General features: G+C 28.2%; 1 protein-coding gene across 1 annotated transcript; it reads left to right on the top strand.

The window, feature by feature from the left end:
• Window positions 1-928: 928 nt before the first annotated feature.
• LOC129989074 (uncharacterized) lies at window positions 929-6,221 on the top strand. The gene is made up of 4 exons (XM_056097396.1): window positions 929-1,052; window positions 1,561-1,689; window positions 4,378-4,470; window positions 5,717-6,221. The coding sequence occupies exons 1-4, from the start codon at window positions 1,004-1,006 to the stop codon at window positions 6,016-6,018; spliced, it is 573 nt and encodes a 190-aa protein (XP_055953371.1). The 5' UTR covers window positions 929-1,003; the 3' UTR covers window positions 6,019-6,221.
• Window positions 6,222-21,964: the final 15,743 nt, after the last annotated feature.

Raw genomic sequence — 21,964 nt, 5'->3', positions numbered from 1 at the left:
GTGGCGCCGCCACCATTGAGCCGCAAGAGCTTCACGGCACATAAAGAATAAATATATATACCGATACAAAACATTCCCAATTCCTGTAGTTACATGTTTTCAACACGTTCCGTGAGGTAGCGCGAACTCAACACGGAACGTGTTTTTATTGTTCGTATCGGCAAATCAAATTTTGTTTTACACAAACGAAAACAACCCACAGAAACGAAAACAAAAGTAAAATAAAATTAAAATGTACAATTAAAATAAAAATAAAATCTCATTTTATTGCTTAGAAAATATAAAACGTGCAAAATTGCAAAAGTATAATTAAAAACTTTTATTTAAGTAACATTTAATCAAAAAAACTATAAGTATATAAATACTATAAAATATGACACCCCTCTGGCCCAGGCACCCTTGTGCGGTGAGCAATTTTGCCACCCCCACGCGGCGGCTCTGTTAGAAATGGGTATGCAATAAGGAATGTAAACAAACGTAACCAATAAAATCATAAGTATAAACTAACTCTTATCTTATCTTAACTGAATCTCATAGCTATTACAAACAAATAAAATTTAATAAAAAATTTACAAATTAATTCAAGCAAGTTTTAAAAATTTAATTTAAAATGACAATTACCAATTAATGGAATTTATCCGTGAAAATTATTAACATAAGTAATAATATTAAAATTATAATATCGTTAATAATAATTTTGAATTACTAAAAAATTTATTAAGAAATAATTTTATTAAAATAATTTTAGACAATTCCATCTCAGCTTCAGCTCTGCGAAATGAAACGGACTGCCCAGAAATAGAAAATAAAGTAGACAAGGAATAACTCGCCGCTCTTCTATCGCAAAAAAGGGAATTTCCCCGGTTTTACTCGAGTTCAACGACGCAAGCGCAGTGCAAGTTTTAATCAGTTCTTACTTGAGAAGAGACTCGGCCCGGGAGCGTTTAAGTTGATATTTCTTACTTTTACAATTTTTTGTTTGTCTTTTATATAAATATAAACTATGAAAAAAATAATTTTTTGTTGCTTGATGTTTTTTATTTGTTTTTCATGTAAGTTTTTTTCACTTAATTATTGTATTATATTTGTTTGCAGATTGATTTTCCTCTGTTGTTCTCTCTCAAGTATAAACAAAGCTTTATCTTTTTTTTTCTTTTTTGCTGTATTTAGTAAATTTTTAATCAGATTTCTGTACCTGATTATTTGTTAACTGGAGGTTAAAATTAAAAGTAAATTGAACATAGCAAGAACGTTTTTTCTTAGATTTTTTTCGCCCTGTGGCCATAGTTTTATATTTTGACAATTTTAAAATAATAGAAAATATTATTGAAAAGAAAGATGAATGTGTGACTGGAAAATTTACTTGCACTAAAATAAATAATTTATGATACTTTTGAAAATAATCTTTTTTTGCTATATTAAATATGCTTAAAATACTTGAAAATAAACCTTCAGTAGGATTATTGTTTCCTCCTTTATTGATTAATTGCTTGTATTATCGTTATGGCTATTTTTCATTATTGCTTATCTATTCTCTCATTATTTTTTAAAATTTCCTAGCTTATGTTTTTGGGAAGCCAGTGAAGTCCAGGGTAGCAGAAAAGCTTGGAGATGGTTGTGCTTGTGAAAATTTCACTTGCAGTTGTTGTGCGAATCTTGTAGTACCTCAAATTTGGTTGAATGACTCCAGTAAGTTGAATTTCCTTAAAATCAAACATGTTTTTTAATGTTATATAGTTATAAATAATACTTAAATATTTTTAACAAAACTTTATGCAATGAAGTTATCAAATAGTAATCAGTATTCTGAAAAGTTCATTTATGATCTTTGAAATTTCTAATCTTGATAAATTAGTTAAAAGGTTTTGCATTAGATAAAAGAGTTCATTATTTTTAATAGATATTTTTGAAAACCCACTTTATTTCCCTGAACTAAGCAGTAATTAATTTATATTATCAATAAAAATGTGGGGAACGGAGGTTAATTTAGAGCAATTTATTATATTAACCAGTTGTTGGAATTTTGTTGAGATTTTTTTAGATTTAGCCACAAAATTTGATCAAACAACTACTCATATATTTTGAATAAGAACTTATCTGTGAAAAAGATGTAACTCAACAAAATAAGAGTCTGTGGAATTTTTTTCACTTGTATGGTAAACTGATTAGCATTAAATTTTTAAAACTGACAATGCTCTTCACAAAAAGAATAAGGATAAAAATGTAAATAATTTTCAGCTTATTTAAATTTTTTTACATAATCCAATTATATATAACTATTTTATAAAAATCAAGAATTGCAATACCCAACACTACATAATATATATATATATATATATATATATATATATATATATATATATATATATATATATATATATATAGAGAGAGAGAGAGAGAGAGAGAGAGAGAGGAGAGAGGAGAGAGAGAGAGATACTAACATAATATATATATATAAATACTAATATAATCAGAATTTTTAAACCAAAAATGGTAAGAAACATAGTTAAATGAATTTTCAATAGTATATTTATAGCAATTATAAAAACAAATAGGGAGGCATAATTTATATGCAAGAGGCACGGACAAAAAAACATCTGCTCACAGAGTGGCGAAAGAGCGAAAAAGGGCTAAAGTGGGAAAATATTTTTCCCAATGTGTAAATACTATGAGATCCTGATATTGATTTCTTTACATGTGTCGATTTAGATAAAGGAATTTAGGTATCTTTTAAAAAGAATGTTCTTGGCTGGACAGTTTTTCACTCGAAGTGTGGGAACTGCCAACCTATGCATTTTTACTAAGCTTCAGTTGAATTAATTTAATAGAAAAAGTGGAATGGCATTAGGAAATAAGAGAACGTTTTACATTGAAGTTACGGGCTTAATTAAGCTAAAAATTAGGAAATTAATTTTAAATTAAATTTTAAAATTTCATTACATAATATATATTAATACACACACACATATTATATAGACATACACTCTCTCTCTCTCTCACACACACACACATATATATATATATATTAAAGGAAGTAGTTGCATATGTATTTGCAGTTATGTTTTAGACAAATTTTCTTAAATTTCATTCATGTTTGTTGCATAATTAGTTAAATTAATGTGACATTTTCATAATTTGAAAAGTAGGTCTCATTGATTGCAATAGTCAAATATGTATAAGAAATACTAAAATTTAAGATACATTTAAAAAAATTATATCAAAGATCAAAATCATAGGGGGGAAAAAACACCCTTTCTGCTTATTTCTGATAAAGATAAGATTGTTCTGTGATAAAATCATCCAATTTGAACTCACAGATTTTTCATTATTGATGGATGTAAATTTTTACTATTTATCAAACATAATTTTTTATTCTTTATCATTAGTTTGAAAGGGACATATAAGAGAAGGCTTTATGCTCAGTAGGAATATTGAAATTGATTAGAACTCTCCTGCCAATTAGAGTTTTTGAGAAAAATAATTTAGCAGTTTTCACTTTTGATCATGTAAAACAATATATTGTTACAAAATTTTTCTTCTACAACAAATACCGCCAATCAATTGTAATAGCGCAGCACATTTAATTGCTGTAGTTCAGCAGCTTTCTTGCTGTCTAATCCTCCAAGGCCTCTACGTGTCGGCGACTCCGACTCTCACCACACACCGCCTCTTTTTACGATCCACACGACTTCTGAAGATTCAGAGTTCCCGTCTTTTATAGTTCCGGGAGGCGGGGCTGGAATCTTCGGACCAATCAGGACGTACCTGGCTGTATCTTGGGTCTTAGTGGATGGATCGTGAAAGTTCTCGAACTTTCCAGTAGTATCCATTTAGTCGCCAAACTCGCCAAATTCATCGCTAAACCACCAAATGCTCGCCAAATTTGTCGCCAAGCTCCGAGGTTATTGACGCGGCATCCACTCAACATGCACAGGACAGATCGTACAATTGTCTTTCTTACGATGACACTATTCGGGCCGGGTAGCAAAATTACAGATTTGTAACAATATATATATATAAACAGAGTAAAGGAATCTGTAAAAAGAGAGAGAGAGAAGGAGAGAATTTTCATTTTTGAGAAGAAATATTCCATTTAACTTCACATTAAAAAACTACAGCATGCACTCAGTTCTGTTATTCTTGTATTACTGCTCCTTTTAAAGGAACTGACATTAATTTAATATTTAGTGAAATTAAAAAAGTTTAATTATTTATATTACACACATATTCATTTATGACTGTCCATAAATTTAGTCACAGGGTTAAAATTTTAAATTTGCCTTGTAAAAATATTTGGATTTTTTGTGAGGTATATTGAAGAATATAATAATGAAGTAACCATTTCATACTTAATAATAATTTTTTTTTTATTTTTAGTATGCCTTATCTTAGGTTATGAACCAAAAACATATGGGATATCTTTCATTCTTACTATAGATGATAAAGCTTTGATTAATGAAACTATATCAGGTAATACATTTTTACTCTTGTTTACTTTACAAAAAAAAGTTTACTTTACTAAACTTTTTTTGCAGCTTATTTTTATTGTAACCTTTATTCAGTCAGAGGAAAGAAAATATAAAAGAAATGAAGATGGTAGAAATAAATGTCGCTCAAGCATGAAAGTAGTACTACTTCTTGACTCGCTGTAGTTTACAAATGTTATCTGAGGCTGGGATAGCCTGGTTGTTAGGGCGTTGGATTCGTGTCCTTGAGTTGTGAGTTCGAACCCCGCCGGCTAATGACTCCGTGTGTGTGATGGCTAGTGCACGTATAAATCTGTCGTCACAAAGACCTCTATGTCAAGAGTAATGCCACTGGGAGTACTGGATCAGGGTACTGATTGTTCTCTGATTCAGGTCTAAATTATGATCTGTGGATGAGTGAATGAAATGTATAAATGCAGTCCACCCTGTAAAAAGGGTTGTGATGTGTGTGTGTAGCTAAGTCGTACTCTTGGCCCTAGATGGCGCTATTGAAAAAACAAGAGACGTTTCCTTGGCTTAAAATCACTGACTTATAAAGTCAGTGGGCTTGTCTATGACAAGTGCCATTAGAAACAACTACATATGTCATCTAATTTGATACCTTCCATATTTTAATTAAGATATAACAAAGAAGGGCTCATCTAGTAAGATAGATGGTTCAAATATATGGCATTATATAAACATTGCCAAATTAGTATTGATGTTCAAAATTATCACAAAAAAATGTCCCCACACCCATTATTTTAAAAGTTACATTTTTGTTGATATCAATTTCATTTCCATATCATTTTTTTAAAATTTCAGTATTTTTTTCAATTTAATTTTTTACATTATCTCTTAACAGTCTATTTAAAGTTGTAATGAAATTCAAACTCATCCATTCACTCAAATATTCAATTACATACTTTTGCCAGTGTTGAGATGAGGATAAACTTTTTTTTTCTTCAGGCATTAATTCAACAAAAAGTAAAATATCTATTTTCACTTTTATTTTGTATTATATACACTATTTAATTTGTAATAGACTGATTCGATTAAATTCATGTTTTTTCCCCTATTGAATAACAAAGTAAAATTTTAAAATAAAAAAAATGCACTTAAATATTAATAGTTTAACAGTTTAAAAAGCCAATAAACTAACTGGCCGAACAAGTTGGTTGTCAAAGTCAGCTCATATTATTTATTTATTTATATATATTTTTATTCTCACTGAGGTTCTTATTTTCTAGCGACCAATCCTCCTCCTATATGCTTCGCAGTTCCTTTTATTAAAGACTTGGTAGATGGCTGTGTTCATTTCTCTGATTTGGCTGTCTCAAATAAAAAAATTCATGGTTGTGCTCAGTTAGAATTAAGAATGTGGTGGGTCTACGTAGTTGCAGAATATAATCTTGGATGTTTTGATGCAAACAATATTAGTAAGCATCATGCTAAAATTTTGAAATTGTTTTCAAAGTCTAAAAGTCTGAACACTACTGAGAAAGCTAATGTCATCTCACCTATGTCCATCCAACCCAAAACCATACAATAAACTTATATTGTAAATTTAATAATTGAATTATTCTTTTGCAATATGCAAAATTTTGAGAAATTTAATTTAACATTATTGTATTCAATTATAATATAAATCAATTAATTGTAATTTCAACTTTTGTTTTCCTCAGTTTGAGAAAAAAAATGGTTGAATATATTTAAAATTTCATAAATTTAGTTATTAAACATATCCCAATAATCTATTAGAAACTCATATATCAAATTATGAATACATTTGTATAAAGCATATAAATAGCTAATCTTGTTTACTAAAGTAACTTGATATGAATTATGTTTCAAGTATCTTTTAAATATAACATAATAGACTAAATGCATTTTAATTAAAATTAACTTAAAAATGCTGTTGGCTAATGCAGGTTGAGATATATTTTGAAATTTCTTAATTAATATTTTTAAAGTTACGTTGTACCTATTCATCACTTATAAAGGCAGCTATTGATCTTTTATTTCAATTTACATCAGAAAGTTAAAAAAAGAATTACTTAGAGGTTTTAGTTATGTGACGTGGTTATTTGCTAGTTATCTTCCTAAATATTTTCCACACACACATACATATAGAATAAAAATTAGATACAATTATGTTATCAATCACTAATCATTATTTTATAGATTTTGAATTTGGAAAACAAAATCCACATTTCTTCCTTTTTTTTTTTTTTTAGTTTGCATAACAGAATTTTATGTGTTGAAATTCGTCTATATAATGTAATAATCCCTTTTGTTAAAAATGCAGAATTACAAATTTCTTTTGATTATGTGTTACAACAACTATTTCTTAAAACATGCGTTTAGGTGAAATTTTCCCGTTATATAACAATGCCTGTAGGAGGTTCATATGATTTATGGATCCATTTTTATCACATATCAAAAACCAGATTTTTATCAAATTTTTGATCTTTTTATCATTTATTTTGTATATATAATTATTTATAAATTTTGGTTTCAGTAATTATTTCAATAATTTTAGAAAATCATACTGAAAAACTTTTTTGATCAATGAAATATTAAAAATAAATAGAAAGAAAATTTAGAATGAGACTTAATTTGTTATAGATAAATTTTTAATGATTTTATAAAACTGAAGTATGGGAAATACTGATTCTTGATAATAATACATTGTTAATTTGTAATAATTTATTTTTATAAACTTATTAAATTGTTTGAAATTTGTTCACTTGTAAAGTGGAAGTGCAACTTTTTAAATTGCATATATAAACTTGTTATCCATAAATATGAATAATTTTAATTTAGAACTAATTTATTTTAATTTTGAATTGGTTTCTTTGAATTTAGCTTTTTTAAAATAACACAGAACTAATTTCATTTGAAAAAAAAAAACTATTTTTGATATTCTGCACTGTACATTGGTATTATATAATTAACTCATTGTGATGCATTTTAATTGATATTATATCATTAAGATTGTGATGAAAATAAGCATGATTATATAAACAATATATAATTCTCGATATTTATTGATGTTTTTTCAAACTAATTGAGTAGAATTATTATTTGCCTACAGAGCTTTGGAAAAATTGCATTTCAAATTATTAGTAGTCTTTCCTTTTTGTTTTATTCGTGAATTTTATATATTTAAATGTAGAAAGATGTGTTTCTACATTAATTACAGTTTTGAAATGTGATTATTTGATATTATGATTGATTGACTCTACTGTCATTTTAGCACTTTTAATTTGCATTTATTGTTATTATTATTTTTAATATTTTGATCTGGTTTTTAACCATTTCTGTTAGCATTTATTTAGGTTTTATGAGGTTTAGGTTTTTCATTTCATTTTTTTTTAAAGCTTGCAGCTTGATTCTGTGTTTGGTTGCACATGATTTTTTATAGCTAATTTCTAAATAATGAAGGTTTCTTTTTATATTTGGTAACAGATTATGTGTTTGCTTTGTGTCATTTCTTTTTGTAGCTAATATCTAAAAGTTGAAGGCTACAGTCTAGATTTAAAAACAGGTTAATATCAGTTCATGACTAATACTTTTATTCTGGTTTATTCTGATGTGCTTTCCCTAGTTGTGATAATAGACTTACTTTAATGAAAAGAAAGTCATCATTATTTATATATGCAAGTTCTTTGCCAGAAATCTATTATTTGCTGATGCAATTTAAAATTTCTCTCCTCCCCTGCCGAGTCTCTCTCTTTCTTTTACATTGCTTTCAAGTTAATTTAATTATTGTTCCATGGGAATTTAACTGTAAACTTATTGTTCTAATATATATTCTTATTATTGCATGTTTCAATATGCATTAATAATTTAGGGTAACCAAATGTATGCTATTCTGGGCAGACATAGTCATTTTTAAAGTGAAATGATTGGAACACAGTGTCGTATGATAAGTAAAAAATAAATAAATAAATCTTAAAGTGAAAAATGCAGCTTTTTCCTTTATATTTTTAATGGTTATATTGATGGTGTTAACATATTTTGTGGTGCAAGATCATATTGTTAAAATGTTGTGATATATGTGCATTAATTTTACTAATTTCTCAAACATTTATTATTTATGACTTTTTCTGTTATTTTTTCAATATATTCTCTTTTATATATTGTTTGAAAGTACTTTTTGTAATTTTTATGCTTAAGTATGTATACTTAATGTTATTTTTTTGATTGAAATAAATGTTAATAAATGGATTTCCTGTAAAAAGTGTTCAGTTTCTTATATATTGAATATAGTATATGTATTGTCTACAAGATACTAAAGCTTTTTAAGTATTATTAATCCAGTTCGGACAAAACATTGTTAATTTCAGATTTCATAGTTAAAGTGATTCCTGCTGACAATATTTTTTTAAAAAATAATATACTTTTGATGGAAGAACATTTCAAAATGTTGAATTTTTTTCATGAAATTCATTTTGCTTATTTAAAATAGTTCAGTATTTTTTAGAAAATGATTTACTTGATATTAAGCTTCTAACTATTTAAAAGGAATTGATTGGTAGGATGGGATTCATATTAAAAAAATTTTTCTACTGTTTGAAAAAAGATCTCGCAGTATTGACTGAAGTCCATTTGATGTGGACGACACCTGAGGACCCTTCTCTAAATTTCTATGCCATACTAGTGAGATTTTACCTAAATGATTTTACTGATTCCTCAAATTCTGCAGATTTTGATAAGATCAAATTTCAAATTTACAATCCAGCCATTCATGAAAATTTGAAAATCATCCAATGAAACTGACATCCTGTTTTCGTACACTAGAAAAAAAAAATCGTAATCTACTTAAGCAAGCACATGAATAGCAATCAAATTTATTTTGAAAAGTAGTATAAAAGGGTGTAAGAGGGTGAAATTATGCAATTAAAGTTGATTTCTATACACTTATTTAGCTCGAGCTGCTTCTATACAAATATTATGGAATTTTTTAATCTTTTTTTTTTTTTTTTGCTCTCTTTCTTATCTGCTAGAGTACTGAAATGTTATCAGTTTATGAGTTCTCTATGAAAATGAACTATTTTAATAGTCTCAGATCTTAATTGTCTTTAGTCCATTAGCTAAATATAGATTCCATATACCCGATGCTACATGGTAGTAAATTGGAGGAAAAATTGAAATTAAGATTCTGTGAAATAATGAATAAATTAAAAGCTAAAAAGAAGGAAGTAATTAAAGTAAAAAAAAAATCTTTTAGCATACTAATAAAAATATGTTTTAAAAAACTTTTATATAATCTTTTTTTTTTTTTTTTTTTTTTTTTTTTTTGTCACACTGTTACAATTTTTCCTTCTTTTTAGCAAATAAAATTTAGGGCAAATATTTGTTCTGCCTGCTTTTTTTTTCTGCCTATTTTTTTTTTCCAAATTGGAATAGCATTTTATTTTGGCTATCTCCATTAGCATTTTTGAATGAGGGTGACTTGATAGTTCAAATCTCTTTTTTTTTCGGGTCTCTAGTTTCCCAGAATAGAAATCTGTTATCACAAACTATTAGAGTTTGCTATTGTTGAAATCAGGTATCCATTTGATGGGTGCACGATGAAAAAAAAGTTCAACAGGCTCAGTAAAGGCTGTATGTATTCGACAAGAAGCATCAGAATAAAAGTAACAAAATACAGCTGAACCACTGTAACATAAAGCACTCGTAGAGAAAGAACTTTCTGGAAATCAACACTCAACTACACACTTCCCTCATCAATGAGCATATGCCTTTACATATCTCGTGACAGGACATCGAATATTCTGAAATAAACGTCAGAACTCGAGTCCAAAAGTTAAAAGTTCCGAGATTCTAGAATATTCGGGATCCTTCATTTTTGTCGCCAAGGCCGAAAGTCAGCGAATATTATCTACATCAATTTATCAGCCGAGAATAGAGATTTTTCAGCAGCCATCAATTAGCATGCCAATATCTGTACAACTCTTTCTTACCAAAAGACTTACTGCGCAGGGAAGCTATATTTCTAATTATCATTCGGATTCAAGAGTAATGTTAAATGCATTTATTTATTTGCAAATTATTGTGGCAATGATTAAAAGGTTTTTCTTAATAAGTTTGAAACTCAGAGATAAAAGCAGGAAATCAATAAAAGAACTATCAAAAGTCAATTTGAATTGAAATTTTCTTTAAAAATCTTATGCTGGTTAAAAGTAGTTTTTATCGATTAATGTGCTTCAAATAATTGCCAAAAAATAATCAAAGTTACATAAGCAAAAACTTCCGGTGCTAGTTATTAGTGAGAAAGGCGAATTTGATATCTTCAGAACCAGTCGATAACGTTTGATTGCATAACAGATTACAAAATCATTTTACACTTCAAGCTACAAGTGGCATCCTTATTTTTAAGTATGCAGAAAAAATAAGAGGAAGACTGTTGAGATTTTCATAACTCAAAATATTGATAGTTTCAAAAGAATAATAGGCGATGAATTTATTTTTACTTGATATAGATAAAATCGTCTTATTAATGGTTATTCCACGAATTAAACTTCAATGCTATGGATATAATCTTTGTAATGGGTAATTATTTTTACTAGTTTTCTCTATGAAATAAATTAAAGAAGTAACAATTGTTTTGAAATTTAAATAATGATATTCGAGTTCTAAAGTTTGGTTTTAGCTTTTCAAATCTAGTACCAACTGACAGCTCTATTTCAAGAAATGAAACAGTTTAATTAATGACATTTCATCATCATCATTTAACTTGTAACAACCTGTTTCGAACTTGAAGTCAAAACACGTTACTTTCACCAAACAAAATTTCCATTAGCGCACAACTCACAGAATTTAAACGTTAAATCATTCAATAAACTTTGCATCTTTGAAATTACTATTTAGAACAATTGACGTAAATCACTTTGAATTATACGTTGCTTAATTTATGTATTCGTAACTTAGAATGCGTTCTGTTTCGCGCGCATGAATTATTCGCTTAAATCATTTCTGTGCAATCAATTTCGAAGGGGATTTGATTAGAGCTACGAATGCAGTGATAGTCGTTGCTCAGACGATTCTCGACGTCGAGGCATTGTTTATTTAGAGCAGAGGTCGCATTTCGCTGAATCGTTTGAAATGAGAAAATAATTCAGTTTGCGTACAATTATTATGAACTGAGCAGACGACTTCCCATTAGAATGCGAGTTTGGAATAGTTTTCGTGAAATGAGTGTTGTGTTGAATATGAAGTTGCGATTTTTAAATTGACTTGACTATTTTAAAACAAATGCGTGTCTGTTTAATCTTAAATCAGCGAATATTCTGGTAGTAACTTTGCTAGTCATCGTATTAATATGCGGCTGCTTTTATTACAGTACGGACAAGAATTTATTAAGAAAATTATAGATTTAATTAAAATTTGTATTGAAGGATACCTTTCAAAGGAAAAAATTTACACGTATTCATGAAATTTTAGAAAATAATAGTGACTTTTAATAATTATTTATATTATATTTTCATATAATTGTATACAGATACCAATTTTTTTAATGGTGGATAAAAAGGCTTTTAAAATGAAGTATACTTATCTAAAATATATTACAAATAGTAATTGTGCTAAAGCACGAAGAGTTGTAGATGCTTTTTCATATATGCTAGTATCCATAAATGAAGAAAAAACACAAAATGCTAATTTTCGTACACAAAATATAAATTCCAAATAAAAGAAAAAAATGTGAAAATATTGCCAGATATGAAATATAGGCACTACTGAGTGATTAATGAATGTGAAAATATTTTCAATCACGTAGTAAGTTCCTATATGTCAAATAAGAAGTTAAAAGGAAAAATGTGAAAAAAATATCCTGTATGATTTGTATTCATAAGTTTATATAGCAAATTATATGAATCAAAAAACACATGCAGAACTATATTACTTATGAAAGAATTGTGGATTAATTAGGAGAAGGCCGTTTAGTGGAAAATATTTCTAATGAATTTAAAATTGCCCAAAACGTTGTTGAATGATTGTGGAAAAGAATTTATAAAACTAGAAGAGTTACTATAATTTTTAGTTCAGGTTGATCAATTAATAGTATTTCACATCAAGTTATGTGTGAAGCAATACTTGATGAATACTTGTCAAGCAAATGAGAGCCAAAAGAAAGTGAAAGACAGCTTCTTCAGGCTGTAGAACAAGGGATGAAAACTAGCATTCTCTTCAAAATATCAATCACTATAGACTTGTAGTGACTAAGATATTTAATCTTGTTTGCCTATAAAACAGTTAGATGTGTTTCAATGACTATTTCCAACAAAATAAGAAAGGAGATTTAGGGAGTTTCATAAACATTTAAATTGAAACCGTGCATGTAAACCAATTAGATATATTCCAATGAATATTTCCACTAAAAAAAAGCGGAAAGCCAAAGCCCACGGTTCACGCATGAAAGCAGATCTTATTTATTGTTCGGTTCACGCTTTCAGTACAGTTGAATATGAATCCTGACTACATGTTCTATCATCATTTTGAAAGCTGACCATTATAGAAATAGTAGTGTCTGTTCTGTGGAGGTCTTATGTTAAATGCGAATACATTCAAGCGTTCTGCCATAGAGAGGAAATTACGAATTGGAACATGTTGGCAGGATAATTTAGTCCATGTAAACACTTTTTATGGTGTTATTGGAAATTATTTCATAATCATGTCTAAGATTACTCATTGTCATCTAATTTTTCCAATCAATTAACTCCTTATACAATGTTCATACTGACCTGTTACGTATAGTCTGAATTAATTATTTAGTAAGTTTTTATAATGTGAAGTACTGATTGACTATTGAATGGTAGCAAATGAAGTTTGACCGAGAATTGAGCGCGAAATTGCAAAATAATAAAGTATGATGGTTTAAAGTAAAATTGTTTTAAAGTATGATTGTAATACTTTTTTTAGCAGTATTAGAGCAAAGACTTTCTCAAAAAGAGTTTGCGGACAATGAAAATTAAATTCACAATATTTAACGATGGAAAAAAAAAAAGATTTTGGAAGAACGATTATATTATTTTACTTTCAAAATTCAAAATGGAATTTTAAACGATATCGTTGCGTGATCGTTTTGAATTCTGTTTCTATAATAATGCAATTGAAATCCTAAAAAAAATTCTGCAATGGCTTAAAGTATCCGTCTACATTAAAAACCTATATGACAGAAATCATAATTTCTTTTTAAAGCTTAATTTGAAATTTTTTTTTAATCTTTTCAAAGCCATTTTTATTTTATGTCTAAGGTTATTGGAAATAAAATTAAAGACATTGTAATAGAATTTAACAGATGAAAATAAAATCGTAACCAATCCTACATACAAGCTTATTTTATTGTTTTTATTTAGGTTATTTAAAAATTATTGTCTTTTTCTATTTATTTTTTTTTGCTATACAATACATAATATTTTGGAATATTTTCAGTCAGAATTTCTTTGCCCTTGATGGCATTGTTGCAAATTTAATAATCTTGAATCATAAAAATTATTTGATTTTCACCGACTGATGTAATTTTTCACATTGAACGTATGAAAGCATTTAATGGTATGAGAAATATTATTTGTAGAACTATCCCCCTTCGCCCTTCTTTTAAATTTTTTGATTTAGAAACAAAATATTTTCCTTTTTTTAAAAATTTGCTTATGAAATATAAAGATTTTACAACGATATTTGCAGCCAGCGACGAGTTTTCTTTTTCCTTTCGTCCTTTCATTTTTTTGGGGGGGGGGCTTAATAACGAAGCAGAGTGAATGATTTTAGTTGAAAAAAAAAATTGCTTTAATTACTTTTCTTTTGTATTTCGATTCTACTCTGTTTTGAAGGTAAAGGAAATTCAGAAATATTTTCCCAATTTTTCTCCCTGGTTCACCGGTATCGATGTCGTTTTCAAGGACTGGCTGTCCTCGTAATTTTCAGGCTACTTTGGCGAAAGCGCGCGTCGTCCGTTGATAATTACCAAGCGGCGGAATCGAATGAAAGGCCGTAAGAATGGTAAATGATGATGACACCACGATGCAGGAGAAGCATTAGTTATGCAAATCTCAATCATTAATATAAATAATAGTCACTCCGTGCACTCGGTCGCTCGGGAAAGGGCGGGGAGGGGAGGGGGCGTACGTCGAACTTTTCCCGGCGCGCATCTTCCATTCCTTACTCCTCATCCTCCCGTCCACCCAGTCCAGGTGAGGATGCGGGTATTGAGATTCCGTTACTTGTAGGTCGTCTTCTGGAATCGTCCATTCGATGCTTTTCAAACAAGATATGTAAAATAACAATATCCATAACTGAAATCTTATAGCTTTAAACAAGCCATACTTGTATGTGTATATATATATATTTGTAATGATATTTTTAACTTTAATTTCAATTTAATTACTTTTCAAGATTTTATCTTAATTTAGCCCATAGTAACTTCATTCTAAAAATATTCTCTTATTTCGTGATCTAATTCCACTTTCTCTACTTAATTAATTCAAGAGAAGCTTTATAAAATTGCTGAATCGGCTAAACGCCGACACTTTCACACGCTCGGCGTGAAGGGGTAAAAAGTGTCCAATAACCACATTCTTTTTAAAAGATCCCTGTGTTTCCTTTACATGTGATTGACATGCGTCAGAAATCCCTATCAGAATTTTAATAATATATTAGCACTATGAAGAAATATTTTCCCTATCAATTTCTCTGGTTATATAAGACCAGGGATAAAATGTCCAAGAGCTTTTTACTCATATTCCTTTCTGTGTTCCTTTCTGTGTGCTCATCGCCTGCTTCTTCAAAATGAAATAAAACGACGTCTACGAAATTAAAAGTATCTTCACTGTCTTCAAACTGCATTCTGCTTCTCATAAAATAATGCCTACATATTAAAGAGCCGACAGCATATATATATAAATAACGATTTTGATAAAATTTTATATTTAGATAATGTTTTGCCTTTTAAGTTTATCTATGTAGGTATCTAAGTATTAAGTTTATCTATCCATATAGGTGTGAAAAAAAAGCGATTTTACACACATTTTTTTATATATATATAACTAACTATTGGAATAAGTATATTCAACATTCCGCTTCGAAGTGTGGGCATGGAAGTACAGTGGTCAAAACAACATGAATAAAGGGTGTGTTGCGGGTCCTTGGTTCAAGTTGCGCTTTTTGCTTTTTTTTTTTTTTACGTATGTATTTATATTTAATATTTTTGCTTTTTAAGTTTATCTTTAGAGGCGTCTTTCTTGGGAAAAAAACAAAAAAAAAAACAAAAAAAAAAAAAACGTGATTTTGCATACACACAAGCAAACAAACACTTTTTTTAAAAAATTATTATCTATTAGAGCTTTTTTCTATCTGCTCTCAGGCTGACCATGTCATATAGCGCCATTTCGGACTCGATTTCACCATGATGAAACTAAGTGTAAGTTCAAAAATACAAGTAATGATAGATAAACTGTAAAATGAATACTGCAATATAAAAGATTGTTTCGAATAACATGCTAAACTAAGTGCATTCATGATTTTTTTATTTTATTTAAATGATCAGTTCATATGCATGCAAGATTGCAAAATATTCATATGCAATCAATATGTGATTCGTATCTAAATATTTTCGCCGAAAAAACAAGATTTTATAAAATAAATAAATAAATAAATAAAATCGGCCGAGCGAAGTTCGGTTTTCCAGATATTTAAGAATTAAAACTAGAATTTTCTGGAGCAAATTTCAGACTATCATGCGCCAGCATAATTTTGGCGCATATATACTTCGTTAATAAAGTTCTTGAACCTCCTTTTTCATATTATTTGAGTTAAGACTTCGACGCAGATCTTTAATTATAGTTTCAAGACGACATACATGGTTTTATTTATCTAATTGTTGCATATGAATAGATATACCTACAAATAGTCAATAAGTAGGCAGATTTTATACCTATTTTGGATTTGACGTATTATGTCAAAAATACACAAAAGTCAACTACGAGTTACACAGAAGTAATCTTTAAATGTCATTATGGAGGTATATACATTAATCAAATTCTTGCCTCTCAAGACTGTTTCCCTATCCATCAAAATAACTTGTTTGGGAAACTAGCAAATAGTCTATGTAGTTTGGGGAAACAGTCTATCTAGTTTAGGTCTATGTGGTTTGGGCAAATAGTCTGTGTGGTTGTGGCACCAATGATCTGTTGGTTTGTTTCATATTATGTATATAGGCTTTCAAATTTTCCAAATTAGGAAACAGTTCCGAAACTTTCATCATCCGGACTTACTGAAAATGTAAAATTTTCTCGATTAAAATCTAATAGTTAGTCTCTCTTGATGTTTCTGAAGTATACATTTTGTAATTTATTGGTTTTTAGCATGCAGATGTACACTTCCAATAATTTGCTATGAAATATACAAAGAGAAAGTATTGTGATCGCAAAAAATTGGAATTCGAATTTTAAAGAATCTCCACATTTCAGACTTTGATTCCAAAAAACACATCTTTGGAATTATGTCTTTGAACACGATAACACAAAAGCGTGTTGAGTTAGAATGATGAAATGGTACACTGGTTTTATTTTAGATTAGTAGGTTTCAATCAAATTTTGAAAGAATTCCAATCGGAGTAGGTCTTTTTCCGGCGAAACGATAATTATAAGATGTTTAGATAAATAAAGTCTGATACGAACTCAAAGCATCCGATACGCAGATTCATATAAAAGTTTAAACCTAATCTATCAATAGGGTTGATCGTCTATCGGTCAATACTTCCCCATGCGCAAAACGCAACTCAAAAACACAATGACTTAAAAATGAAATTTGGTATGTGATCTTGTGACTAGAATTGTAATTTTATATCAAATTTATGTTTCATTCGATTAGAAAAAAAGGCCTCTAAAAATACAAATTCGTTTTTGGCTATTTCTTCATCAGACGCAAGTCTTGAATTAAAAATAATATGGATTCAGCAAAAATGCTAGATTTACTCCAAAAATCAATAATTCGGAGCTATTTTTCGCGACCTTACCAAAGTCCGCAATTTTATGAGGGGAGAAGTGGATAACACCTTCATTACATCTTATTTACACCTTAGAGTAAGCGAGAAAGTTTATGAAAATTACCCCGCTAATTTCATTTCTTGTTGAAAAATCACTTGTTTGAGCCTTTGCTTTTCACGCATTGCTATTATTTTATTTAAATTATTTTCTTTTACTTTTTATATAATAGCTATATTTCATTTTTATTTTATTTTCCCGTATTATTTTTATGTGTTTCATGTATTAAATCTTAAATTTATTTCAAAATTTTTGAAAGTTTAAGAATTTTATACCGAATTTCTCCTTGGTTATTCCTCTTCGAGTTATTTGTTCTTAAACATTGTTATAATATTCCAAAATTTTATTACAAGTCAAATTAAACTTTTGTGGATGTTATGATGATTAATTAGAAATTATAATTATATCTGATTATTCTATAATTCTATCAACAAAATCGTATACCGATTTTTTTTTCATATGGTTAATTGAGGTTTTGAATTATTATGTTCACACATGCATTGACTTCCTTTTAGCGTTTTGGTCCAAAATTCGAGAGAGATTTGCAATTTTATGTTGAGGCTTTAAATGAAATGCCATTTGTTTCCCTTATTTTACTTTTGAATTATCGTGTTAATGGATATACAGACGAAATTCCTCAAAGGAATTTTTTCGAACTCCAGGAACTACTGTTTGACAACGGATTGTAAAACCCTCTGCGCTTTTGCGCATGCGTTAGGATGAGTTTAATTCGTCAAAATAAGGGTGAAAGGAAAGATGAAAGGAGGAGATGTTTACATTTAACAATGAAGACTTGCGGTTTTATGAGATGTAAACGTTACAGATAATTAGTAATATAGAAGGAAAAAGGTACTAATGCACTGTAAAATATTTTAGAGCAATTTTTATTTAATGAAAGGGCATAAATATTAAATTATGAAGATTAAATAAAAAATTTCTGTTCTTAAAATTTGGTAATTACTTTTTTACAAAATAATAATGATCTTTTTTATATTAAAATGCTTCTTTTTTTTATGTGTTATTGAATTTTTTTCTGCAATATTTTAAGATTAACAAGAATAGATAATCGAGAGTTTATTCTATTGTAAACATTTTATTTTCATTTAAGGAATTGCTGCAAATATAGAATGTCTTAAAAATGTTATAAATATTATTTTTAAAATATATAATATTTTATATATTTTAAATATGACTGGAATAAATATTTCAACGTTTTCTGCTTCTTGGTCACAGTAGTTAATGATATTATATAAAATTTTCTTCGTACCACTCCTGAACAATTTTTTACCAGTTGAACTAGCCATATAAATATGAAATTTTGCATTAAAATAAAATGCTGTCAGAAATGACACAGCATACACATATACATGAAAAAAAAATTGATCTAAAAAGTATCTAATGATGGAAATCCAAGGTCAAAGGTGAATACCGGAATCGTTCCGCGTCCCGCCCTTTAATTAGATGGAATCGTCGAAGTCTCAATGTCAAATTTTTTACCAATAAATAGTATTTGTCTTTTTTACTTTGCATACTAGAAAATAAAGATTAGTGTCAAATATATAGCCAAAATGTGACTATAAAACCCATGTAGTTATAAATTATAATATTTTGGCAAAATCAAGCCATAAATAATAATCTTTCTGTTATCTGATGTTAATGTGTTCATGGATTAAAAAATAAACATATATCCAAATGCATACACATAGTTAAAATATTTCTAAATGCAAATCTTTTCATTTCATATTTTTAAAAATTTCAATAAAACGTATTAAAATATCAGATCAAATTGATTAGAACAGTTAACGAAGGCAAGAACTCAATTGTTGTTCTTAGATAATTTTTAAAATTGTTTTAAGAAACTCCAATTTATGTTTTAATAAATTACTATCTGATATACCCTGTGTTATTTAAATTAAAGTAAAAAAATATTTTTTAATAGTAATGAATTAACTATTTAATTAATTGCCAGCTAACTTGCTTTAAAACCTTTCTTGTAGTTTATAATGTGTGAATAAAATTTAATGTAGTTTTAATAAAATTAATATTATTTATATAAAAAATACAGTCATTATATATAAATGTTTTAAATGCTAAAGATTCTTTTAAAATTCTATTATAATACAACCAAAATTTTTATTATTTGAAACTTTAATTAGAAATGAGATAGTCCAATACATCAAAGAGTTTTAAAGCCACGCAGAATCTCCAAAAAATTAATATTTTAATAAAAAACGCAAAAATTTAATATTTTCTTAACTTATTAATAATTTTTAAAAATGCTTCAAAAATTAATTAAACTTTAGCATTAACATTAATTAAATATTTAGTAACTTATATATATTCTTTCTACATGGAAAATGTAAGCTGTAAATGTATGTATTTATAACAAGATTAATTTAAATCTACATCGACCGTCAAAAAGAAGAAGTAAAGTTTTAAATTAATTTTTAAATAACAGAAAAGCTCAAAACAAATTTCAAGTTAAAAAGATTTATACTGTAGATTAATGTTTTTATTGCTTTAAATTCATTTTTACCCCTCCCCCCCCCCACACACACAAAATGTTGAGCACCATTATACTGTTCTGTTGGTGCAGAATACTGCAAAATGAAATAAAATTTTTAATTCAGGAATGAAATAGAAGCAAAATTTTTAATTAAGAAAAAATAATTATTTTATAAATGAAAGGAAAAATTCTTTATATTTTATACTACTTGTGTGCAAAATTTGAAGAAAATCTATTCAGTAATTTTGATTACAATATGTATGGTATAAAAATTTGTCGTTTTAACTTAATTTATATAGATTAATGTACAATAAAATGTAGAACTGAATGAGTTAAAAATATAAGCAGATCTCCATTTTTCTCTAAATATTCATTCAGTTGTTATTCTAATGCATCGATTGTTTGAAGGCCTAACAAATCTGTATTTTTTACTCATATATTTTTTGCAGACGCTATAATCTTCCATCTATGCTTTTGTTACACAATAATTGTCTTTTTCCTCTTCTTATTTAAGAATCAACAAGATATGATACTTTAAAGTAAGACCACCTCAGACGGATGATCATATTTCATATTACAATTCATTATTCATTAATTTCTTTGACAATGAATCAAAAATTGCAAAGATAATGTTGGGTTTAAGATAACTGCATGTTTAATAGAAGAGAGGAACTTTTCGAAGTTCTGTGAAACATATGTCAAATCCTTTGTGAATTTAATCTTTACGACAAGAGGAAGAATATTTTCACCCTCCCTGAAGTTCGAAACTTAATTAAATATTCGATTAATTAACAATTAACCGAAACTACAGTAACTTCAGAGCAAATTGTATATAAGAAGTATTAAAATATAATATTAAAGTTTGAAATCTCATTTTTTCTGTGAAACCAAACTTGTTTATGCACAATTTTTTACAATCTTTATTAATATCTTAAAATTTAAGGCTGACAGTTTTGATATATGGTGACAGTAAGATCTGAACTGACCCTATTTTCACAAAATTTTGCTTCATAACTTTCAGATATTTTTCTTTGTTGGTTTAAAACTGTTATTTATTGGTGCATTAAAGAAGAGAAGAGAAAATCATCTTCAAGCAATTGCAAATGAGAAAGTTTCAAGAGTAGCCAATCAAGTGGCATTGGTAGTAAATTTATTGAAGGTGTTATAATATCCTATGCAAAATTACATTAAAATATGACACGAAAATATTTTAAATCCGGGGACTGCCGATTTCATCTACTAGTAATTTATAAACGGTATAATTAGAGCATTATGCTATCTATAAGATAACTTGATATGCAAGTTTCTAAAAAAGTCCAATCTGTGAAAACAATAGAAATGGGATCATGAAAATACATAGCAAATTTTATCAATTGCAGGAAAAGTTGAGATTGAAGGGTGTCCCAAAATTAACGCAAGATTTGAATTTGCCACCATTCGTACAGTAAAGTGTTAACAACCATATTAAAAACCATTTAGGGTTAATAAAATGGACAGTTACACGATGGAACAACGTGTCAACACAAGATTTGAACTGAGATTGAATTTTTTTCTTTAAATTATTATATTTTCGTAAAATATACAGGATAGGACTAGTATGGAATAACACATACGCCAATAGCTTCCACGGCTTTACTATGCACTCTTTTGCTGAAATTTTCCATGACCATTTTGCATAAATGTGGCTGAATTTCGTTGATGCAGCGTTGAATTTTCTCCTTCGATGCACGCGTGTTGTGGGCTTGTTGGTATAGATCTTTGACTTCAAATAACTCCATAAAAAGAAATCCAGTGGTGTTAAATCACACAATCTAAGGGGCCAATTCTCAAATTTTCGAACTGTGGCCGCCAGACTTTCATTATTTTTGAAATATTGTTCAACAATGAAAACACGTTGTTCTATTATGGAATGCTCCCCTTTTACTAAGCATAAAATATCAGCT

Source organism: Argiope bruennichi, chromosome 10 (assembly GCF_947563725.1).
Source record: "Argiope bruennichi chromosome 10, qqArgBrue1.1, whole genome shotgun sequence".
NCBI classification, from domain to species: domain Eukaryota; kingdom Metazoa; phylum Arthropoda; class Arachnida; order Araneae; family Araneidae; genus Argiope; species Argiope bruennichi.
Note: the sequence above shows the minus strand (reverse complement) of the source record. Positions and strands in the feature narration are given on the sequence as shown.